The sequence below is a fragment of the Lactuca virosa genome, chromosome 1, assembly GCF_052849685.1.
Source record: "Lactuca virosa cultivar CGN04683 chromosome 1, Lactuca_virosa_CGN04683_v6, whole genome shotgun sequence".
Lineage (NCBI taxonomy): Eukaryota > Viridiplantae > Streptophyta > Magnoliopsida > Asterales > Asteraceae > Lactuca > Lactuca virosa.
This window is the reverse complement of record NC_136426.1, coordinates 27701139-27727492: the sequence shown is the minus strand read 5'-3', so window position 1 is coordinate 27727492 and position 26354 is coordinate 27701139. Positions and strand designations below refer to the sequence as shown.

At 35.4% G+C, this 26354-nt stretch overlaps 1 protein-coding gene across 2 annotated transcripts; it reads right to left on the bottom strand.

Annotated features, from left to right (window-relative positions):
• Window positions 1-10931: 10931 nt before the first annotated feature.
• On the bottom strand, window positions 10932-18016 carry LOC145159019 (agamous-like MADS-box protein AGL8 homolog). 2 transcript variants are annotated; one of them, XM_079077940.1, is made up of 8 exons: window positions 17635-18016; window positions 12111-12195; window positions 11966-12030; window positions 11794-11893; window positions 11669-11710; window positions 11496-11537; window positions 11284-11378; window positions 10932-11162 (listed from the first exon to the last, which is right to left on the bottom strand). In XM_079077940.1, the coding sequence occupies exons 1-8, from the start codon at window positions 17817-17819 to the stop codon at window positions 11060-11062; spliced, it is 717 nt and encodes a 238-aa protein (XP_078934066.1). In that variant the 5' UTR covers window positions 17820-18016; the 3' UTR covers window positions 10932-11059. The 2 variants fall into 2 exon arrangements, with proteins under 2 accessions (XP_078934066.1, XP_078934124.1); XM_079077998.1 differs by having other exon boundaries at window positions 12111-12189.
• Between the last annotated feature and the right edge of the window lie 8338 nt (window positions 18017-26354).

Below are 26354 nucleotides of genomic sequence, written 5' to 3'. Positions count from 1 at the left end.
CAGGAGAGTATCTCTGCGGAGAAGTTGGCTGAGGTATACATCAGGGAGGTTGTAGCACGACATGGGGTGCCGGTTTCGATGGTTTCAGGTAGGGATGTCCGGTTCACTTCCAGATTTTGGAAGAGGTTCCATGAAGAGTTGGGTACTCGTCTCCATTTCAGTACGACCTTCCATCCGCAGACTGACGGTCAGAGCGAGTGGACTATTCAGACCTTAGAGGATATGCTTCAGGCGTGTGTCTTAGATTTCGGTGGGAGCTGGTATACGTATCTTCCGTTAGTGGAATTTTTGTATAACAACTATCACGCCAGCATCGTTCGATCACCTTTTGAGATGCTCTATGGGAGGAAATGCAGGACCCCGATTTGTTGGGGTGAGGTCGGTCAGCAAGTCATGGGGAGTACCGAGGTGGTACTCAAGACTACTAAGTTGATACAGCGGGTTCGGAGTAGACTCCAGAGAGCTCAGAGTCGGCAGAAGTGTTATGCCGACAAGCGCCGATCAGATCTAGAGTTCCAGGATTGTGACATGGTTCTCCTGAAGGTGTCACCTTGGAAAGGTGTCACCTGATTCAGGAAGAGGGGCAAGTTGGGCCCCAAGTATATCGGCCCTTTCAAGGTTTTGACCTGAGTGGGCCGGGTTGCTTATCGCGTGGATCTTCCAGAGGAGCTCAGTCAGATCCATAGCACATTCCACATCTCTCAGTTGCGGAAATGTTTAGTGGATGATTTCGCGGTGGTTCCATTGGAGGATATTCAGGTGGATGATCGCCTGAATTACATTGAGAGACTGGTAGCGATTCTTTATCGGAAGACAAAGACCTTGAGGAACAAGGTTGTCGAGTTGGTGAAAGTCCAGTGGTAACATCGAAAGGGTTTAGAATGGACGTGGGAGCCAGAGGACGAGATGAGGGAGCACTACCCGGCGCTATTTGGAGCAACGGACTTCGAGGACGAAGTCTGATTCAAGTGAGGGAGAATTGTAACACTCAAGTTTTTGGTAAGTTTACTTTTTACTCCTTTGATGCAAATTCTTTTCAATTTGGTCCCTTGATTAGTACGCGGGGCGTACTCAATGAGTACGCTTAGCGTACTGGCCATCCTGATGATCGTGAGTTCCACCCACGTACGTAGGGCGTACGTGGAGTACGCATGGCGTACGCACGGCTGGGACAAACCCTAATTTTTAGGGTTTGTACCCTATTTGAATGACTTAAACTCATCTCTTGGACATTTTAGACCAAACTCCATCTCCCTTTTCCCTGTAATCAAAACCCTAGAGTGATTTGGTGAGTTTTGAGCTTGAAAGAGTGTTTGTTGGTGGTTTGTGAAGGAAAAGAAGAAGAAGAGGAACACTTGGAGAAGTGGCTTGAGCTTGTAGATCCAGTATTACCTTCTCATTTGCAAGCTTTTTGACGTAAAAATCTCACACCTTGACGATCACTTATGTAAGGTCTACTTTGTGGTGTTTCTTGGGTATTTTTGGGTCTTTTGAAGCATATATGAGCTTTTGATCTACTCGAGAAGCAATGGATGCTAGATCTTAGATCTATTTAGTCCCCATGTTCATAAAAATGTCAAATTTATGGAGTATTTTGATCCATGCATGTATTAAGACCTTTGTTAAGCTCTTTTTGAGTTTGTGAGTCCCATTAAGCCATGCATGTATGTAAAGTTGCCAACTTTTCGTGATAAGTCCCCCTTTAGGAGAAGATCTAAGATTTTGGCTTGAGGTCTCACCCGATGAAGTGCTTAATGGAATAGGTTGGCAAACTAGGGAGTATGCTGGGTGTACCCAGCTGGTATGCTATGCGTACTAGCCCGAGATGGAGTACGCTAAGCGTAGGAGCTGAGTACACCCGCGTACTCAGCAGATGGGCTTTTGGGCTTGACATCCTCGGTTTTGGGCCATAGTTTGGGTTTATAAGTTTGGGTCTGGTTGGGCCACTAGACATCTGTTTTGGGCTTGGGGATAGCTTGTTGGGCTTCCTTGGATTTTAGGCCCATGATGGGTTTTGGGCCCAATTTGGAAGATTGGGCCATATTTTGGGATTTGGGTTGCCATTTAGGATTTGGGCCTTTATAAATAGTTGAGTTTAGCCTTGTCTTTGAGCCAAGTTAGATAAAGGGTAAAATGGTCTTTTACCCTGGTTATGAGCCAAGTAGCTTAGACTCTTGGTTATGGGTCCGAATCTAATTAATAATTGGATATTATTGATATTGATAGCGCAGGGATTTTCCGGGCTAGCAGTTAGAGATTCATTCGAGTGTTTCAGTAGCTAGAGGTGAGTTTCCTCACTGTGTTTAGCAGGTCGAAGGCACCAATGTCATTCCATGGTTTATTATGTTAGGATGCTAGATGTCCGCATGACTCTTGTGTGTGTTATGTGCTTGTATGCTTACCAAGCAAGGCCCGATGTCAGGCGGGCATGATGACTAGCATGTATGCTATTATCTTTGCAATTATCGCATGTGTTTGTATGATTATATGTTTATATGTATACCGGGCGGGGCCTAATGACTGACAGATCTGTATACCGAGCAAGACCCGATGTCGGGCGGGGCCCGATGACGGGATGGGCCCATTATGTGTTTATTATGTATGGTATGTGGTATTTTGGGGAACTCACTAAGCTTTGTGCTTACGGTTTTCAGTTTATGTTTCAGGTACTTCTGGTTCGAAAAGGAAGAGCCCGGGATGATTGCAGTGCACACACCACCTCTTTCCACATTTTATGATTACTATGATGTTTCATGATGTATTTAATACACTTTGTTCTATCTCGTTTATATGATGATGTTTGGATTACAATTTTATTAATTTAAAACGGAATTTTTGGTCTTAATTTTTGGGACGTTACAGACAGTTCATTACCTCTTCGTTGATCCGGTAGAGTTAACATGCCACCAACGTTCTATTGTTTCCATATAACATCTAATGGTGACATTTTTATCATTGATGGTACACTGGTAAATTTGGATAAGCCATCTAACTACAAGGAAGCGATGGCGAGCCCTAAGGCTACCAAACGGAAAGAGGCAATGGACAACGAGATTTAGTCCATGTACGAAAACCAAGTTTGCAACTTGGTTGATCACGTACCAGGTCGAAATACAGTTGGTTGTAAATGGATCATCAAGAAGAAGACCGACATGGATGGGAAATTACACACGTTCAAAGATCAACTGGTTGCAAAGGGCTTTACTCGGACCTTTGGGGTTGACTATGATGAGACCTTTTCACTAGTGGCTAAGATCAAGTCTATTATGATAATGCTTTCCATAGTTGCCTTTCATGATTATGAAATATGGAAAATGGATGTGAAAACTACTTTCCTTAAAGGGAAGTTGGCTGAGCATGTTTACATAAGTCAGCCAGAGGGTATTGTATATGTAAAGTTTCCTAATAGAGTGTGCAAGCTTGGGAAATCTATTTATGGATTGAAATAAGCTTCTCGCAACTGGAATCTTTGTTTCCATGAGAAAGTGAAATAGCTTGGTTTCTTTAGGAGCGAGGATGATTCTTGTGTGTATGTCAAAGCTAGTGGGAGTATAGTGACTTTCCTAGTATTGTATGTTGATGATATACTCCTTATGTTAAACGACATTTCGACCTTGCAAGAAGTGAAATCTTGGCTCGGGAAGTGTTTCGCCATGAAGGATCTAGGGGAAGCTGCCTATATACTTGGGCTAAGGGTTCCGAGGGATAGAAAGAAAAGACTTATTGGTCTTAGTCAAAGTACTTACTTGGATAAAGTACTAAGACGTTTTAGTATGGAAAATTTCAAGAATGGGGAACTACCTATTCAGAGTAATGCCAAGTTGAGTAAGACTCAAATCCTAGTACTGATACAGAGTTAGCTGACATGAGTCGAGTCCCATATGCTTTGGCCGTAGTTTCGATCATGTATGCTATGACATGTACTCACCCTGATGTGTCTTTTGCTTTGAGCATGGTCAGTCGCTTTTAGGGAAATCCAGGCAGTTTTCATTGGAATGCAGTAAAGAACATACTTAGGTATCTGCGAAGGACGAAGGATATGATTTTTTTTCCTTGAAGGCAGTGATACGTTAAGAGTAACTGGATATAGTGACGCCAGCTTTCAGAGAGATCGAGACAACTTTTGTTCTCATTCGGGCTGGGTGTTTGTGTTAAATGGCGGAACAATAACTTTGAAGAGTTATAAAAAGGATATGGTGGCTGATTCTACTTGTGAATCAGAGTACATCGCAACAAGTGAAGCATCAAAAGAGGCGGCTAGGTTTAAAAACTTCATTGGAGATCGCGGAGTAGTCCTGACTATTCAGGAGCCATTGGAAATTTACTATGATAATGAAGGCACGGTTGCTTTGACCAAAGAACCCAAGGATCATGGTAGATCCAAGCATATCGATAGAAAGTACCATTACATCTAACATAGAGTTGAAGAAAGTCATCTTATAGTGAAGAGAGTATCATCAGAAGATAATCCTGCAGGTCCTTTCAAGAAGGCTTTAAGTAAGGTTAAGCATAACCAGCATGCTAGGAGCATATCCTTAAGAGATGATATTAGTTTTAGTAGTTAGTTGATATTTTGAAACTTGTAAAAAAATTAATGTAATTGATTTTGGTGATTAATTAATAGTGATTATTTATGGTATGGTTACTGCCTTTTTCGATTATTTATTCTTGTGTTTCGTTTTTCATGTTTTACTTCCCCAATGATTTGATTATTCGAAACTCCACAGTCATTCATACTTTTGGAAGTAAGTAGTGAATGAAGACTGTCATGAATAGATTGCAGATTGTCTATGGAGATTAGACTTTGCAATGGTTGTTACAATATTCGTTAGTACTTAGAAAATGGAGATTTTGAGTATTGGATAAACCCATACTCAGGGAATTACTTCATGGATTATATCACAAGCAATTCTAAAACGATAATATCTTATATTCATAAAATACATATATATATATGAGTTGTAATTACAAGTCGGTTCTGGATTGGTGTTATGTAAACGCATCAGTAACATGATGTTATAAAACGTAGTGTCATATATAATTTGGTGAGTAAAGGATATAAGCATATGAGATGAAGTTTATTCGTTCCTTTTTCCCTAACAGGAAAAGTGATATCTTTGAGCCCCTTAGTGATTTGGTGCCCAGCCAGGACTAAATGGATGTGTTCAATTAGTAAGTCTTATGAGGTCATCACAAATCGAGAAACAAAATTTTGGACAAGAGATTAATTATAATCCATGTCTCATGTTCATACGATATCTTGTAGAATGAAGGAATATTTGATCACTTATCTTAGGACCGATGTCTGATCAGATCAGAGACTGAAGTTGCTTTGTGAAGCACCCTTTGATGTTTGATTTAGAAGTAATACTTGCAATTGTAGTTATAGACTTATCCAAGTGGGAGACTGTTAGATTAGGTGTATACGCCAATAACTAAATTGGTATATACTTGAATTAAAAGTAGAGTCCTTTTGGGTTGCCCTCCAAACTAGTAATTGATAGAATGACGTTTTGGAGAAAGAGGTTGATTTATTGGTTTATTATAAGATTAATAAATAGCAATACGTGATTTATTAATATATTAATTAGAAATATTATTATTTAATTAATAATTAATCAGAAATTAACTGAAGTTAATTTTGGGATTAATTGGATTAATTAAAAGTAGAAGGACTAAAGGTGACCATGTTCAAAATTTGAGCATTGAAGAATTCCAAAACCTTCCTATATGGGAATGGTTTTTGAGGAGGGTTCTAGGGTTTCTTGGAAGCCTTAGGGAGCAAGAAAAAGGATAAGGGTTATCCAAGGAAACCTGTCTTATCCTTGCCTCCTTACTCACCTATATAAACCCCTCATGGGTTCATAATTCCGGCCATACGATTCTAAGAGCCTTAGAGCCAAAATTCCTCCCCATCTCCTCTCTCCTCTAAAGTATTCTATTGCTAGGGTTTGGGTAAAAACCATTAGAGGCATGAGATTTCTGGTGCTTTCTTTCTAAAGCTTGATCAAGAAGGAATTGCTAATTATTTACAACAATAATGAAAAGGTATATAAACTCTTTAACCCTTTATAAATTTCGAAAATAGTAGAGTACTCCTAGGGTTCTTGATGTTCAGTTGTTTGTTGCAAATAAATAGTGAAAACAAAGATCCTTTAGGTTGCATTTGAACTTAGGGTTAGGTTTTTCCGCCACATATTTTTTTGTAACCTAAAAAACTTATCACAAGGTGCGGATCCAATCAAGATAATTAGGTCCCGTAAGTTTCTCCCTTGACATTACGAAGAACATTGAGAAGTTTGAGTGAGGTGGTGGTGGTGGAGGAGGAGGAAGTTTTCTATTAGCATTTGAAACACACATCTTCAAAAGAAAGTTTTAGTTAGTTTGATTAATCCTTAGAAATACTTACCAAAAACAAAACTATTAACAAGTCTAGGATATATATATATATATATATATATATATATATATATATATATATATATCACTTTATAATGTGAAGATGGATGTCATAGTCACAACATAAAGCTATTTAGGTATGCAACACTATTTGCCAATTTCAATCACTGTGAAATTTCTAGATCTTTGAGATTCATTGACTAGGGTCAGTGACATGTTAATCTCGATTGTGTTCATTTTGGTCCATGACAGGGATGTCGTGGATCATGGATTAGATGGTGGATCAACCATACAAAAACACGTGATCCCTAACTCAAGATACGCTTGAGTGTCACGAGTACCACATCATTTTCAACTATACCCTCAAACTGGTGTGTCGTCAAACCGCACACGCTGCTTCAACAAGTTATAACGAAAATGTGTGTTTTTCATGGGTAACATAAGATCCATGTTTTTACTATTTTAAAACGGGATTTTGTTTTAATGCTTCATATTAATACTTTTAACTTGGAACATCGTCCTTTCAAACCATTTCGATAACTCAACTCAAAATGCAAAAAGGCAACGAGGGTGGTAAGCATTAAGCTTTTAAAAACCGACCTCATTTTGGAATCAAAGAGAGCTCCTTAAACCTTTTTTCGCATTAGAATGGTTGAGCCTAATCGTGGTAAGACTGACAATGTATTTAAACATGCGAGGACAAACAAAATTGCGCACCTTCAACCCTAATATAAAAACAAAATTTTATAAAAATGAAATTGGATCTAATAGGGCAAATATATATGAATTAAGGCTTTGATACCAATGTTAAGGTTTCGAACATACTAACACAGAACATATGGCAGCGGAAGCATATTATAATTTTCTAGTAAAATTTTCAAACTAAATCTAGAAGGATCTTATGTTTATACTATTATTGCAACTACAAGAATGTAAAGATTACATGCCTCTTTGTTGTTGAATGGCCTCCTTGCTTGCAATATTATTCTTTCCACTTTGATTGGATGCCAAGGATCCAAAGGAGAATCCCTCTAGTAGAATCGCACCTAAAAACACCAACTAAGCAACAAAACAACCCTTTTGGAGAAGGGATGAAAATTGCAAACCCACAAACCCTAAAAGGGTTTGTTGTCGTCGACGTTAGGGAGAAGCAATGGGAAGGCCAAAATTTTCAGGCAAGGGAATGAGAAATCGCTATCTGGACTGTTCCAATTAATTAAACCTTTTAATTAATTCAAATCCAAGCCCTGTAATTAACAAACGGAAAACTGCAAAAAAATCATTACATATTGGTCTCGTATTCGATTTAGTCATTATATCTTTTTTTATTCAATTAAGTCCCAAAAACCGGTAATCGTATTCAATTTAACCTTTTTACCCGGTCAACAGGTCATCCAACTTTCAAAAATTACACTGTTGGCACAGATTTCAAGTTTTATTACAAATTTAGTCCAGAATTTATACTTTTGGCCCATATTTTAAACTTTATCATAAATTTGGTCCAAAATTTACCTTTTTTGCCAAGATTTCAGACTTTTGTTATGAATTCATCATAACTTTAATTTTTTACAACATTTTTTCTCAAAAAAAAATTTCGAATATGTTTTTTCTTTAAAAAAATCATATTTATACAAAAAAAGAACATATTTTCACATAAAAAATCTTATATTTTCTTTATAAAAAGTTTTTTTTAAAAACGTTTTTGTATACGAAATACCTATTTATAAAAATAGGTATTTATTAAGTACATAAATACATACAAATTCGTTTTTATAAAAAAAAAGTATATAAACACATATTTTACAAAAAAAAATCTATACAAACACCTATTTTATTATAAATACATTTGTATACAAACACATATTTATAAAAAATATATACAAACACCTATTTCATAGTAAATGTGTGTGTGTGTGTGTCTATATATATATATATATATATATATATATATATATATATATATATATATATATATATATACTAGCCTTTACTCACGTCAAGCGATGAGTGCGAATTATTTCTTTCGGTATTATTTCTGTTTGATAACAAGTATAATTGGACACCCAACTTTGACACGAAAGTAATGAAAAGGTAAACCCCTAACAGTGAAATCTAATTGCTTTGGAAGATGGTAACTTATAACTTGGAAATTAATTCTTATATAACTATTATTTAGAGTATACATTTAGAAAGATAATTTGTCGATAATTTACTTTTCAAATGATGTTTTTTTTATCAAAAACATATTTGTATATATTTTTTTTCTTTAAAAACATGTTTGTCTACATTTGTTTATAAAATGTGTTTGAATATATTTTTATAAAATACGTGTTTGTATAAATTTTATATATAAATGTGTTTGAATACAAATTTGTTTATTATAAAATATGTGTTTATATATATATATATATATATATATATATATATATATATATATATATATATATATATATATATATATATATATTTACAAAAGAAATGTATACAAACACTTATTTGGGTGCGTATAAGTATGTTTTTACAAAATATATTTATAATAAAATAGATGTTTGTAAGCATTTTTTTTCTAAAATACGTGTTTGTATATATTTTTTTTATAATAATGGATTTGTATATATTTATGTACTTAATAAATACCTATTTTTATAAATAGGTATTTCGTATGGAAAAAAGTTTTTATACAGAAAACATATTCGAATTTTTTTTTGAGAAAAAAATGTGTAAAAAAAAACTAAAGTTAGGATGAATTTATAACAAAATTTTGAAATCTAGACCAAAAGGGTAAATTTTGGAACAAATTTGTAATAAAATTTAAAATCTGGGCAAAAAGTGTAAATTTTAGACCAAATTTGTAATAAAATTTGAAATCTGAGCCAAAAATGTAATTTTTGAAAGTTGGATGACCTATTGACCGGGTAAAATGGTTAAATTAAATATGATTACTAGTTTTTGGGACTTAATTGAATAAAAAAAAGATATAAGGACTAAATCGATTATGATGCCAATATATAAGGATTTTTTTGCAATTTTCCCATTAACTAATTCCTAATTAATTCAAAAATTGCTTCTAATTAATTTACCATAACATGTCAAATTAATAGACTAATTTATCCCAAATTTCTTTTGTCATTTAGTTGTTCAATTGGGTCTTAAAGGTAAACCAAAATGACTTTGTTATTATTAAAAATATTATCAATAGTTTTGATTTTGGACACTATTTCCAACAAATCTCTCATTTATACATAATACTTGGAGAGAAAGGCTTTATGAAGGATAAAAGTTTCACCATACAACCTAATCTCTTGGAATCAAGATTAGCGGTTTATATATTTCAAATACAATGTTATCACTTTTAAATATATATATATATATAGTTAAATTTTTTTCCATTTAGACAATGTTCTTGTAGACTTGGAATCTTTCTATTAAATTGAGTTAACAAATGGGTGTGTTTTTTAAATTGGTTACCATTTTGTATTAATTTACATGTTATAGTAATTATTGTAACATTCGATTACACATTCTTGTAATAGTACGTTAAAAAGATGCATCATCAATTGTGTAAAGACTTTCCTATAGTAACAAAGTACAAGATCCAAATCATGGATTAGAAAAAGAATAAAAAATGTCAATATTGTTTTAAGAATCAAATATCTAAACTTTTTAGTTTTTCCCTTACAAAAAGAAACTTTGGTTTTCGATTCCTTTTATTTGAAAATAACATTTAGTACATGCTCATGGGGTACTATTACTATGGGTGTTCAAATATATCCGCATCCGAAATTATCCGAAATTTAGATATCCGGTTATTCGGATTCGGATACGGATAACTATTTTATGAAATTTCGGATATTTCGGATATCCGAATATCAAATATTTTAAAAAATATTTCTATTATTTATTTACATTATGCATTCTCATTTTGTTTTCTTCTAATACGAAACTCAAAATTAGAGATTTAGAGTCTCAAATTAGTGAAAATTTAAAAATATTTCTATTAATTATTTGTAATGTTTTTGAAGCATAGATATTTGTTTGTCTTTCACTTATACATTTGCCAATTCGATGCCTGTTAATATCAAGATTAAATTACATATTTATTTATTTTCTTGACATTACATTACTGACTTATAGTTTTTTCAAGTACTTTATCTTAAAAAAGCTAGTGCTAATTTTCTTTCTTTTGGATAAAGAATGACATTTGCGTAACTAATGTATTTTTCTCAACTGCTAAACATGATTAACAACCTTTCTGTTATTTGTTTTTTTTTGGCTAACAACCGTCTTGATCTATGTTTAGTTATTGCCTATAATAAAAGAAATTGATTTTTGGATATCCGATTTAGGTATCCGAATCTGTATCCAAATTTCGGATATCTGAAAATTCGGATACGGATTCGGATACCTAAATCCATTGTCCGAAATTTTTGGATATCCGGTTTTGAACATCCCTAACTATAACAGTATTTGCTATTTCATATATATGTCATGCTATTCACCATACATATATAAAATCTATGATACACACTTCTTATAATATTTACACTTCCACCCCTCCTCTCAAATAACAAAAACTATATATGTTTTACATATCCATAAACCATTTGATTTTTAAGAGGACACGTGGAAAATAGGGGTCTTATTTTTACATAGGAAACCTTTACTGGTTTATATGTTGAAGCATCCATGGAGGCAATACTACTGAAGGTTGACCTTTTCTTGGAATTGCTTCTACCGGTTCATCAATTCCTCCCTCACATGTCCTATATATATATATATATATATATATATATATATATATATATATATATATATATATATATATATATATATATATATATATATACTGATATAGATAATATGAGAAGGGATCAAGAGGCTAACCTAATGAAGGTGCTAAAATGAAGTGAAGGCATGTTGTCGTTGTTTTGTTGCTCTACAAGAGGTTGTTGTGATTGTCCTTTTTCTACTTGTATGATCTGCATAGTGTTTACTTTTCATTATTTTATATGGTATGCTAGACATTTTAAGAACAATTAAACACCTTGTATTTTAGTTAAAATTTGCAAAAAAAAAAAAAAAAAAAAAAAAATTACCTTCTTTGACAACGTGTTGTTTTGATTCTGCAATGCCTTTTCCTGTGTATTTATAATCAAATTGTATGAATTGCTTCACTACAAGTAATAAAAAGTAAGGAATTTTTATGCTTCAGGGTGACACTTCTTTTTTATTTTCATTATGTAATTAAAAGATATCCGTACTTACGTACCTTCTTCTGTAGCATAGAAATTGTCTCAACCATGAGCTGGTTCTGTGAAATAATAGAATTTTGGTTTAAAACATTAAACAAAAACATATGTTATTATTATGATTCTTAAAGCAGAATATGTATACCTTCCTCAACCTAATATGTTTAATAGATGTATCAATTTGGTGCTCTAAGTTTTGAAGCTCTTTGAGACTCAATGAATCAAGGTCTTCTCCCATAATATGACTATGACAAGCAGATTAACATACATTATTTACCATCATAGCTATAACGACAAAATGGTTTAATATATTTTACCTCTGGGTTTTCTCCAAAAGTTCAATTCTAGATTTGAGCTTCGCATGTTCCAATGTCCACTTACCCTATTATTTATGAGTGTTTTTTAAGGTTAATTTTGTAAGTATCATGAAATTTATATAAAATTAATAGGTATTAAACATACAATTGATTCTTGATCGGTTGTAGTATTGTTCCTTTCTTCATATGAGTGTCTTTCGTACCTCTCAAGGATGCTTTCCATCCTGTTGCTAGTAGTAGTGTAAAAAATTAATATACCAGAAACTAGAAACTAGATATGTGACCGTAAATGATATCGAAACACAAATAATCTATATATTATTATAAAGTTATAGTAAAAAGGAAGATAAAATGGTGATTTTGTAATCATACTTAGCAAATAACATCTAATCTGCAACCCTCCACCGATTTATCTCCATCACTATCTGATCTCCATGGATTCTTTCTTAAAAATCCTAATTTTATTTATGATTTTATTGAAAACATTTAGGTTTTGAATACATTAATATTAAAGGAATGAGTTTTTGTAGATGCTAGTTTGTCAAATGTCCATCCTTGACCACTTACTAATTTGTGATTTTTGGTGTAATATTTTGGATTCTTAGTTTGTGGTTTGGGATTATGGACTTGTTATTGATTATAGGTTCATCTCATCTCTTACATTTAGTTGATTAGGCCTACTAATTATGTTTCATTATATGTGTCATTATAGTAAGGTGATTAGAATCCATAAGTGAGATCTCAAGTTCAAGCTTGGATATTACATTTCCTACACGGGACATTATGATTTTCTTATATATCGTTAGTCATGACACCAGGTTGTGTGGTAACATGTGGTTTTTACCCTATTTACTAATCATGTTTCATTGTTTAGTTCTATATTATGTTTGCCCTAAAATAAATTAACTTGCACATACTTTGGAGAAGTTTCTGCTTAGCTTCTTTTAGAGTTTAAGTTCATGTAACCTAATGAAATGAGTCTTGAAAATGAAGATTTATGAAAAAAAATTGTGTAAGTAGTAAATGAATGTGGAAGATTAAGCTATATGTTTCGTACATATTTGATTCGGTATGTAGAATGGATTGATGAGGAGATCAATTAAAAAAAACGAAATTTATTGTCCATTTCAACGTATTTCAAACAAGCTAGTATCGGATCCTAGTTCGATCAACTAGACAGTCCTATTTAGAAAATTATACTAAATAGAGTATCAAAAAGCAACTTTTCTTGGATCTACTGAAGAATGAGAGACAACTGAAAAGGCATATATCGAAGTTGAAAAATGAGAACTACTTCAAAAGTAACGTTTAAGAATATCATGGAAGAAAAATTAGCACATGCATTTTATATACACCAAGGAGTATAATCATATGAAGACACTTGGGGAAAAACATTACGCGACATGTCAGAAAACATGTATGCCAATTATTGAAATTCATACTAAGGAGGTGAAAAGGGCAAAAGGGTTCGGTTGCAAATTAATTTACCGGAATACAAGAAATAGTTTTTATTTGATTCGGTTATTTTGTTTTCGCATAATTGGTTTTGTACCCAAAATCATAAGGTTAGGAGAAATTGGAATGATTGAATGCTTAATCCCCTCGTGAAGTAGTTGTTTTGTTGGATTGCTAGCAATTTGCTAGCGTTTTGTTTATATATATATATATATATATATATATATATATATATATATATATAGGTAAGTTCAATTGAGAAAATAAAAAGGTTGAGAATAGGGGAATCATTCTCAGCCACACATTTATTTTTGCCGCAAAAGTCTCCGTTGTACCAGTGGAAATGGGAAAGGAATAGACATGTGTTTTGCAACAAAACATGTTTCCTTAAACTATGCTAATCATTACCTTAATATATATACAAAAACATAATTTTTTTCGTTTTTTTAATTTTTAAAAAGATATTTTTATCGAAAAATAATTTTAAATATACCAAAATTCATGATTTTTTATTCTCTACAAATAGACATCCACATTGATATAGTTTTAAGATAAAATAAAAAATTTATTTTTTTTATATTTTCAGCTATCGTTATTTATAAGTGAATAAAAATGCATCAATTTTTTTACTACAGTACATTCGTTATTTACTTATGAATAAAAAGTATGATTAATTTTTTTTACAATTTAAGTATCATTCATATATGAATATAGCATATAATAAACATAGTATATTCATATTTAAATATTAGACGATGCATTCACTTGTGAATATTACATAGTATATTCACTTGTGAATATTAGATGGTATATTCACTTATGAATATTAGATAATATTTTCATATCTTAATATTACATAGTATTACATGGTATATCACATGTGAATATTACATAGTATATTCACTTGTGAATATTAGATGATATATTCACTTATGAATATTACACAGTATATTCATATATGAATATTACAAGGTGTTTTCACAAATATATATAATTTTTATATGTTATTCACATATGAATATATACAGACTTGCATATTTGTTTTTTTGTTTTAATAATCATATATTGATTCAGGTGAGAAAACATATTCATATATGAATATAACGTGGTAATTTAGTTTATGCATTTCATCAAACAGTTGGAGTGCATACAAGTTAACTTTTTTAAAAATGTTAAAAACATGATAGTTTGACTATTTAAATCTTACAAAATAGTAGATTGATAGAGAATTATATGAAATTTTTCAAAAAAAAACGATTTGATCTTTTTCTAACCTCAATTTTGAAGTTTTATTTGATAATCGATGTTGAATGAATGATATGAAGTGGATTTTTTGTTGATTATCGATGATGTTGATCTAATGACGCTGGGAGTATAATTAATTGTAGATGTTGAAGATCTGATCGTATTCAAGCAGAATTGAAGGTTAGATTAAAAGAACCAAAAACGATTTTTTGTTGTTAACTGTTGAACCGTGTTGATAAACATGTTATTGACGAAGATCGATGATTGATTAACACTGGATGATGTTGATGATGGTTTAATTGAAGAAATCTGGATGATTGTTGAAGCTTGGAGGAGAAGTTTGGATGATGAACGATCGATTTGAAATGGGTTTGAACTGTTATTTATTTCTATACAATTACGTATTTAAGATTGAAAATTATTATCATATTTACAAGTTTGTCACCGTGTCTTTTTATGCTTAGATTAAATGATTGGCTGAGAATGATTCTCTCATTCTCAATTTTTTTTTTCTCAATTGAACCCTCCTCTCTCTCTCTCTCTATATATATATATATATATATATATATATATATATATATATATATATATATATATATATATATATATATATATATATATATATATATATATATATAGAAAAAGAAAAAATTAAGGAGTTTGAAAGCTTGCATAAAACATAGACACAATTCATTTCGGATTATTGTTCACAAGTATTGTAAATAGTGACGCCATCAAGCATATGCCACTTTAGAAAACAAATTCCAAGTTTTTCTGAGGATAGTTAGAGGTTAAAATCAAAGATGAAAAACCCCATAAGGTAAGTGTTGTTCGTGAATGCAATTTAAAACAAAACAATTAAGCGTTTAAGAAATATGTCTAAAGTTTATTTTGCTCATATGTGGTCCAAAAAATATTTGCTTAACATTGACCGTCTTAGTGATATTTATAAAAAGCTTGTTAGTTTTGAAAGGAACAAATATATTTATTTTCCTTCCAAATCCTATTGGCAAGAAAAAAAATATCATTCCAACTCTTTGGTGCATGTCAATTTTTTATCTTTGAAAAAGCTAGGTAACTTTTGTTTTATCTATGTCATTGGAGATTACTCACCAAATGTTCGGGTGTATCGTATCATAGAAACTTCGAAGTATTCTACAAAATTCTAGAACTTCAAGGTAGAAGTGGAGAATTTTAATATGCCAAAAAGCAACACTCTGTGGAGCGATCGTAGTCCGTAGAGGTAGTAGATATTATTCAAAAGAATTTTGAGAAATATTACAAAACATTTGGCATGAAATGACAATCCGTTATACACCACATCAAAACTTTATATCTGAAAGAACAAATAGAAAAAAAAAAATATGAAGATGGAAAAATTTATTCTAAAGAAGATGTTGCAATATTTTACATGTCAAAGTTTGATATGATACAAAGCCTAGTTAATTCCATCGTCTAAAAGTATTTGAGAGTTTTGTGTGATCATATATTCCAAATGTAATGAAAGGCAAGTTGGATGATAACATAAATGTATTTTCATTGACTACTGATGAGACAAAGAGGTAATTATCATACCATGTTTTGGTGTTGAATAATCTGATTTAAATAACCCAAGCTCTGGGTGTTTAATTATTAGAATCGATGGTAATTCGTTCTTCGTTCTATTATCACTAAGGGGATGTAAAAGCTTGTTTGATTAGAACTATATGAACTTTAATGGTGACACTGTCCCCATGTTTAGTTAGTTCATTGGAACCAATACCTATTTTTGTACTTTTACATTAAGAGTTTAGTGTTAAACACAAAATTTTCCATTCCATTGACCCTATAAAGAAGTCTATGCTTTTTTTTTTCAGAAAATGTTCTAGAGTCTCTTATTAACATTAAGTTCTGCTGTTAGTACTATCTCTGATTATCTTTATCTTAGAGTGAAGTTGCATAAATTGTTTTTTTTAATACTTCCTATACAAGTAAAATTCATTTTCATGCACTTAATTAGTGCTATTGCTAATGAAAGAAATAATTATTTTATTAAAATATACATTAATTAGTTACGTTGAAATTAATAATAATTTACATATTAAACAAATTATCAGGTTTACATCAGAAAAGCAAGACCCGAGGTTTTTTCAACTCTGATTGCTTCGATTAAATAAATAAAAAGTTTTCAATAAAAAAAGGAATAGAGAGAAAAGAGAATGATGGTATGACTTGACCTAGTGTATGCGTTTTCGTTATTTCATTGGTTCCTTTTCTTTATTCATTGTCGTTCTTATTACATAAACCCTAAATTTCCATCTCAAATCTTGACGATTATGAAAAACATGAAAAGTGAAATAAATAACGCAAGTATTTTTGTGCTTATGGATCTAATCTAAAATCAAAAGGTTTAAATTTTTAATTAAATGTTGCAGGAGGAGAAGTATATAAAAAGTATTTTGCATGAATCTGCTAAGTTTCCATATTTATAAAAGGTTTTGTATGTGCGCAGAGTCCAGTCATAAAATACAAGCATCAAAATATTATGATATTGGTAAAATTGTGCTTGATCTATATGATCTGAACTAAAACCACCACAGATCTGAAGGTCCAGAGACGATTACGCGAAATTAGAATCATGCTGAAAGAAAATAGAGATTTAACTTCGCCAGACTGCAAATTTCGGATGATTTCTAAATTTTGAAGTTAAATCTCATGTCAACAATTACAAATATGCAAAGTTTTTGTAAATTTGTGCAATTAATTCATCAGATGCTGCGATAATCAAAACTGAAAGTGAACGAGCAAACTACATATGTTAGTAACAACAAAAATCTAAAACGTTATTAAAGGTGTAGAAATCAAATAAAATTTAGGGGGAAATACTAACGAGTTATCGGGGAAGAAGAAGAAGAAAGAGGAGAAGAGGAAGAAGATGTGTGTGTGTGTGTGTGTGAGAGAGAGAGAGAGAGAGAGAGAGAGAGACGTACGATGCATTGGCAGCAAACTCGCAGAGCTTTCCTTTAGTGGAGAAGATGATGAGGCCGACATCGGCATCACAGAGGACGGAGATTTCATGAGCTTTCTTCAACAATCCTGATCTCCGTTTCGAGAAAGTGACCTGGCGGTTGATCTTATTCTCGATCCTCTTCAACGTCACTCTTCCCCTCCCCATGTTAGATTCAGATTTTTGATTTCTCTACACACACAAACTGTAATCGGGAAGCAGATGTAGAAGATGGTGTGGTTTGTTGTATATCTCGGGCAGGAAAAGCAACAATTCTCTCTCAGGTGGAGATATTTTTGAAGATCCTTTCTGTCCTATACTTTTGTGTCTCTGAATTGCAAGCTTATTATTGGCAATTCTCATAAATTTCCATATAAATCGAATAAAAGGTATACGATTGTGTGTTTACATCTAAGCTAATAAAACTTTTGTGATGAATAACTAAATATATTCAAATTATTATTAATTAATAATAAAACAAAATGAACCTTTTTAGCCAAAAATAATTATATTAACTACTAATGAACAAAGAAATATTTTTTGACTAAAAATATACTAAACAAATTGCATTTGTTTCAAATAACAAAAAATGAAAGAATTTGTTTTGGAAAACGACATCACTTCTTTCTATTTTTGTACAGTCTAATCCTTTCCTCATCTATTTTTATATATTTTGATAATTATTATAAGATAACAATAAAAATAATAATGTTTGGAAATTATTATTATTTTTATCCATATCGAGTAGAGGTTTAAGGTAAAATAAAATTTTACCTTGCGTAGAATTGTTTTGTAAAGTTAATTTTAAATATGTAAAATAAAATAAAACAAGGTTAAATTTTAGAATTTCTTAAAAGTGTGTAGGTTAAGATCACGGTTCTAAAAAGCGCGCCACGGCGCGCCTTAAGGCGTGCCATGGCGCGAGACGTGGTGTAGTCGTTACAAAAATGTCAAAGACGGTTTGTTAAGCGTGACGTCCAAATAACGTGTTAAGGCGCGCATTATCGCATTATGACGCGAGTTATTTACAAGGTGCAAGTTTTTTTGTTTTTTTTGTTTGATTTTTTTTATCGGGCCTAAAATAAATGATTTTTTGTTAACTTTTTTCTATTAGATATTAATATACCAATTCTAAAAACTTCATATATTTGATAAAATTCAATAATTATATGATTTATATCTTTTAATGTATATAATAAAGTCACGCCTTGAAAAACGTCATGGCTCGTTAAGGCTTGTCATGGCTTCACTTTTACCTTGCCGTCAAGCCACGTCTTACGTTATTTAAAACATTGGTTAAGATAGATGTATTTCTTGTGTTGTGGGTTGCACTACTAGAAAACTTGGCAATTTCCAGACGGTTATTTTTAGCGGAAATTGAAATGATGAAAGTAAATGAAAAAGAAAAAGAAACTGATGTGATGACAACATGACACCGTAAGTTGAAATTGATGAAAAAGATGAACTCATTCCACTGATAATATCTAACATATTGTATCATTAAAGTCGTCAAAGTGGTGCAATGATATTAGATTTGTCTATATTGTACTAGTAAAAGTTACTAGCTTCTTTTTCAAATTATTTCTTGCGGTTCCAAAAACAATTATTATTTATATATTTAAAATGTGATCAACCATTTTTATTAATATATGTATATATACGGAGTTACATTTTTACTTTTTGATTTACTTTTTATAAATGGGGAGTATTTGTCATTTCTCAAAGTAAATAATATAATCTATTAAGACCACATGAAATGAATCTAATAAATCATGTATTACATACGCAACATATATTCAAAAATACATTTGATGTGTAAAAAGAAAGGGAAGGTGTAAGGTTAAAAACCTCAAATGTCCAAAAAAAATCATTGATGTCCTTTGATTTACCCTGAAGTAACGACCATGAAGGCTTGATATATGTCGACCAAAGTGAACTATCATTTAGTGTTATGAAATTAAAGGAAGTTTTGTATTAATTAGATAAATTATAAATAAGCAAAAAGGACTAAAGTTTAGTGGCATTCTCATTTGAAACAGGTGTGTGAGTTAGAATGTATGTAGTCATGCTTAAAGTGGTAACATGTAACATCCGTATCTCGAGGTATTATTTAGATTATGTAGCTTAATATTAGCTTTGAGCTAACACTTGGACAATGGACCTTTTTGGAGTGGACCTTAGCAAAATGGGCTAAAAAGTTGGGCTGCCCATAAGCCGTACGCTGGGCGTAACCTGGCGTACGCGGGGCGTAGTGGCACATTGGATTCGAGGGACTCGGGGGCGTACGCGCAGCGTACCAAGAGGTACGCCCAGCATACGCGGACAGATGCCAAACCCTAACTTTTAGGGTTTAAGACATATAAATACCCCGTTATAGCCTCCTCTCTAGCCTCCTCACCAGTCCCTCGCCCTCAGAAAACCCTAGTTCGCCTCATACTCCATTGTTGTGTGTGTTTGACCTTTTTGAGTTCATTTTTGTGAAGAAAGGCTTGGAAGAAGTGAAGAGAAGTTGGAGGAGAAGCACTTGAGTATCTTGAGCTCAAGGATCTGGAACAAGTTCATCTTTTGGCACCCAAAGGAGGTATAAAGCTCCTATATTTCCTCTTAGAAGCTTAGATCTAGGGTTTTGAAGCTTTGGACCTTTTTAGGTCCAAAGAATGGATCTTGTTCATGCAACTTCGTTTTTGAGCTTAGGGTTGCCACCTTTGAAGCTCAAAGTGTCCCTTAAGCAGTAAAGTTGCAAGCTTTGAGGCTTTTATGTAGCCATGCATGAGATCTAGCCATTTCCATGGAAGTTTATTGCTATTTTTAGAGTTGGGTTCATTTGGTGGGTTGCAAGCCATCAAGTGATCGACTTTATGGGTTAGGATGAAGTATTGGACTCAGATCTGTAGTTTGGAAGTAGTGTCTTAAAGGATTAAGCAGTTTTGGAGAAAATGGCTTAACAGGAGAGTACGTTGGGCGTACACGCCAATACGCGCAGCGTACAAGCCATTCAAGCAGTACGCGCAGCGTACAGAAGGGTACGCTCAGCGTACGCTCAGACAGTGGGCTTTATGTTATTGGGCCTCGGTTTGGGCCAGACCTTGGATATAGCAATAGTTGGGCCGAGATGGGCCTTCAGAAGTCATTCAAGGGCCCAAGGACTTGTTGGGCTTGTGAGGTAAAGTCCATTTGAGAAGTTGGGCCCAATTTAGAAAATTGTGCCATTAGTGGGCCTTAGTGGGCCATGAGTGGACTTATAAGGAATAGTCGGAATTGGGTCTTGGATATGGCCCAAAGTTAGGGCAGGGGTAAAATGTTAATTTTACCCTTAGTGGGATTCTCAGTTTTTGACTAAATGTTTATTTGGTCATAATAGCCGGAGTGTAGTTGGAGCAGCAGACAGAGTTACCTTGCACGAGTTTTCAGCAGCCAGATTGAAAGGTGAGTTTCTCTCCAGTAGGAACGGGTCTAAGGCCACAATACCGACTCGTTTAGATGTTAGTAGTTCCGGACTTCGGTCTGATGCCAGGGCGGTCCCGAGAAGAGTATATGTATGCTTGATGTCTTTGTGATTCATGCATGTTATGTGTTATGTGTTCCGGGGCAAGCCCGATGTATGTTAGCTTATCTGTTATATGTTATGTGTTCCGGGGTAAGCCCGATGTCGGGGCAAGCCCGATGCATGTTAATTTATATGTTATCAGTTATGTGTTTCGGGCTTCGGCCTGATGCCGGGGTAAGCCTGATGCAGTTTATATGTTATGTTATGTGTTTATGATATATGTTATGCTGTGTATGTGCCGGGGTAAGCCCGATGTCGGGGTGAGCCCGATGCCAGACGTAGTCTGATGCCGGGGTGAGCCCGATGCCGAGCAAGAGTCTGATGTCGGGTAAGCCGATGCCAGGTTCATCCCGATGCAGTTGGGAGTAGTCCCAGAGTTATGTTATTTGTTATATGTTATGCGTATGGTATGTGGTAGTTTGGGGGAGCTCACTAAGCTTCGTGCTTACAGTTTCAGGTACTTCAGCTAGTAAAGGGAAGGGGTCGGGTTGATAGCATGGCACACACCACAGTCTTTCTGGCCTGGGAGATTACTCTGATATTTTATCATATGTTTTTGGCACAATATTTGATATGATGTTTTGAGATACATGATACATAGTTTTCTCTATGATTATGGATGGTTTATGGTTTTATAATAATTTTCAAAACAAAATTTTTGGACTGTATTTTTGGGTTGTTTCATAACAAATGGGAGCGGTTCCATTCTGCCAAGGTACGGTTTTGAGAACATGAGGATTCGGCCACATGGTGATCTATCCAACCCTCACAATGTAGCCGTTGAACCGAAGATTTTGACTGTATAAGTGTCTTTTAAAATTTTATTTACAAAATAGGTATAGTTTTAAAAATATTTATTAAACAGGTATAGTTTCAAATTATATATTTTTGAACTTTTTAATTTACAAATTATATATCTGGGGTGAGCCCGATGTCGGGCAGGAGTCCGATGCTGGGTAAGCCCATGTCGGGTTCGTCCCGATGCAGTTGGGAGTAGTCCCAGAGTTATGTTATTTGTTATATGTTATGTGTATGGTATGTGGTAGTTTGGGGGAGCTCATTAAGCGTCTTGCTTACAGTTTCAGTTTTGGTTTCAGGTACTTCAGCTAGCAAAGGGAAGGGCTCGGGTTGATAGCATGGCACACACCACAGTCTTTCTGACCTGGGAGATTACTCTGATATTTTATCATATGTTTTTGGCACAGTATTTGATATGATGTTTTGAGATACATGATACATGGTTTTCTCTATGATTATGGATGGTTTATGGTTTTATAATAATTTTCAAAACGAAATTTTTCGACTGTATTTTTGGGTTGTTTCAAGTTGGTATCAGAGCCTTGGTTTGAGGGATTTGGGCAAACTCTCTTTGGTGTGTCTGAACTCAAACTAAGGAATTGGTATGAAAATTTTCAAAAGAAAATTGTTTTTATAAAAAGAACTCCGAGAAAAAGAAAAGAATTTTGAAAGGAGAAAAGGGTGTGGTGCATGCGATCATCCGAGCTCAAGTAAGTACTCCCAAATTACCCATACAAGTTATTGATATGTTATGATTATCAGCTTTATGAGAACAACATGCTAGTTTAGGACTAAGGATCTAGGAAGGATGCCTTATGTGCCTATCATATGTGTATCAGCTTTATGTGAATTGCATGCTAGTTAGGACTAAGGATATAGGAAGGATGCCTTATGTGCCTTTTATATGTATCTCAACTTTATGAACTGCATGCTAGTACATATTAGTTAGGGATAGCCTGAGAGAGATATGATTGTTTATGTTTACTTGATGCTCGAATGCTGCTTGCTTTGTGCTTTTAGGAGTTCTAGTTATCTTTTACTAATTAGTAAGTGAATATGTTACGTTACATATTGCGAGGATTAAATAATTTTAGAAGGTTAGGTCTAGCTCTATTGCGCAGCTCTTGTTTGAGAACAACCGTTGTAGGGTAGGATCTCTCATTCGAAGAATTATCTAGTCTTAGTAATATGTAATAATATTCACGAGCTGGTTAGGGGGAGGTAGCAGGGACTTCTTATGCAGCTGATAGCGGAGAGTGGGTTGGTGATTACCCTAAGGCAAGCCTAGGAAGAGTTTAGTATGAGATCAACAGTAGTAGTAGTAGAAGGGACTCAGTGGAGTTGAGGCAGTTCTTAAGGAAAGTACGAATAGATGTGGAAGGTAGTATGGGCCCGTACTACTGAAAGCAGAGGATCCGTACTCGAATCAAGGAAGGCCGAGATAAGACCAGGGAACTTGTAGTGTATGTGATCCCTCGAGTTATGTTAGTATTCTGACGTTTGTTATTATGTGTTTTTCAGAATGGTGGTTTTGAGGCCTAGACCAGCGGTTGGCAGTTCAGGTGTCGGAGAGGGATCGGGCTCAGGCTCTGGAGCCGAGCAGTTAGATGAGCAGACCAAGGAGTTCATCTCTTCGAAGATTGCGCGCAGCATACTAGACCAGACTCTTGTGATTTTTGGATCGGTCAAGGAGGGTATCTTAGAGCTTCTGAATGAGAAGCTGAGCGCTTTCCGCACCGAGATAGCGGCCATTATGGGATCGCGCACATTGACTTTCAGGGAGTTTAGAGCTTGTGGAGCTCCCGACTACCATGGGGCTCGGGACCCCATTGCGAGTACCAGATGGTTGGCGGATGTCGCCAACACATTCCGCACCAGCAGATGTCCCGAGGGGGACAAGGTTAGGCTTGCGTCCTGTCTTCTGAAGGACAGGGCACGTGACTGGTGGGAGGAGGTTGGGAGAGCCATTGGTGATGACACAGTGTTGGATGCGATGACCTGGGGTGACTTCATGACCAGGTTCAGGGCCGAGTTCGCACCTATTATTGAGGTGCATCAACTTTCTAGGGAGTTCCAGGATCTCCAGCAGACGACGGAGACAGTGGCGGATATTACCGCCAAGTTTAGAGAGAGAGCCCTACTTGTTCCGCAGTATGTGGCGGACGAGAAGATGAAGAAAGCCAGATACCATGAGATGCTGAGGAGTAACATTAGACAGTTTGTGAGCCGCTCCAGCTGCAAGACGCTGGAGGACATGATTGATAGGGCTCGAGTGAGAGAGAGAGAGTTGGATTTAGAGATGGAGAGGAAGAGGAAACCAGAGGGGGTTCAGTCAGGGGGTTCGGGCAAGAAGCCCAAGGTATCAGATCACATATCTCGGAGCCAGCAGAGCCACATTCGTTGTGGAAAATGCGGCAGGATGCACGAGGGGACGTGCAAGGCGGGGAGTTCGGGCTGCTACAAGTGCGGCCAAACGGGTCATATGAGCCGGGATTGCATAGCCACTACCACCACCACGACAACATCATATCTGATTTGCTTTCAGTGCAATCAGAGGGGACACAAGCGGTCCCAGTGCCCGAGTTTAGCAGTAGCAGGGAAGGTGGCAGCGCCTTCTCCTGCCACGTTGAGGATTATAGATGGCTGTTAGCGGAGCAGGGCTTTTCAGCTTACTGTAGAGGAGGCACGAGCAGCTCCTGACGTGGTGACGGTTATGTATCTTTCTCTCATCTTTTTATTGATATTGTTTGTTGCTTATGTTTGCATGTTTTATTATAGTATCGTTCCTCATGAATGGTATATCAGCTTTAGTACTGTTCGATTCGGGTGTCATCCGATCTTTTGTGTCGCTCACGCTCAGCAGACGGTTTGTAGGAGCTCCGGGGGAGTTGGGTTGTCCACTGGATGTAGAGATAGCAGATGACAGGACCGTCAGGGTCACGAGGGTTCACAGAGGATGTACACTTCAGTTATTTGCTCAGCAGTTTTCAGTTGATCTGGTTCTTATTCCCCTGCGAGGGAATAAGGTTATAGTGGGAATGGATTGGTTGAGCCCCAATGGGGCAGTGATAGACTGCGAGTGGCAGCTGGTTAGGGTTCGCACTCCTAGTGGGGGAGAGTTAGTGATCCAGGGCGAGAGGCCACAACGCGGACCGACTTTCTGTTCAGCAGCGAGAGCGAGGCGCCACATTCATCAGGGTTGCGCATGATACGTCGCTTATGTCATGGATACCCGGGATAAAGGTAAGGCGACGGTGGATGATGTACCGGTAGTGCGAGAGTACCCGGACGTATTTCCGAAGGATTTACCTGGATACCTCTGGAGAGACAGGTTGAGTTTCAGATTGACCTGGTCCCTGGTGCAGCTCCGATAGCCAATGCACCATATCGGTTGGCTCCTCCCGAGATGCAGGAGTTGTCTACGCAGCTGCAGGAGCTACTAGACAAGGGTTTCATTAGGCCGAGCAGTTTACCATGGGGAGCCCCGATCCTATTTGTGAAAAAGAAGGACGGGTCATATCGCATGTGTATCGATTACCGGGAGCTGAACAAGGTAACGGTGAAGAACCGTTACCCACTTCCGAGGATAGATGATTTGTTTGATCAACTGCAGGGAGCATCTTGGTTCTCCAAGATTGATCTACGTTCAAGATATCACCAGATGCGAGTCAGGGATGATGACGTGCAAAAGACAGCTTTTAGGACTCGCTATGGACATTATGAGTTTGTGGTGATGCCGTTTGGGCTCACCAATGCCCCAACCGCGTTCATGGACCTCAGGAACCGCGTGTGTAGGCCGATGATGGATCGGTCTGTAATAGTATTCATTGATGACATCTTGGTTTACTCCAAGACTCAGGAGCATCATGAGGAGCACCTGAGGGAGGTACTGGAGACACTAAGGAGGGAGAGACTGTATGCGAAGTTCTCTAAGTGTGAGTTCTGGTTGCGCGAGGTGCAGTTCCTTGGGCATCTTGTCAACCAGAAGGGTATTCTGGTCGATCCGGCCAAGATAGAGGCCATGATGCAGCGGGAGATTCCGAGGTCTCCATCTGAGATTTGGAGTTTCCTGGGTCTGGTAGGGTATTACAGGAGATTTATCCAGGACTTCTCCAAGATTGCAGTTCCGTTGACCCGACTAACCAAGAAGTCGGTGGTTTTTCGTTGGGGACCTGAGCAGCAGGCAGCCTTTGAGACGCTCAGACAACGATTGTGCGAGGCACCGATTCTCACTCTGCCAGAAGGTGTAGATGGCTTCGTAGTCTACTATGATGCTTCGATCACAGGTATGGGAGTAGTGCTGATGCAGCGAGGTCATGTGATAGCTTATGCCTCGAGACAGTTGAAGCCTCACGAGG

Bases quoted from the DNA above. Each gene is read 5' to 3' on its own strand.
- LOC145159019 (XM_079077940.1), bottom strand. From the start codon at position 17,819: ATGGGGAGGGGAAGAGTGACGTTGAAGAGGATCGAGAATAAGATCAAC. The intron at 11,894-11,965 runs GTAAAATATATT...TGCTTGTCATAG, and splicing joins CTTTTGGAGAAAACCCAGAG to TCATATTATGGGAGAAGACC. The intron at 11,711-11,793 runs GTATACATATTC...ATTATTTCACAG, and splicing joins AACATATTAGGTTGAGGAAG to AACCAGCTCATGGTTGAGAC.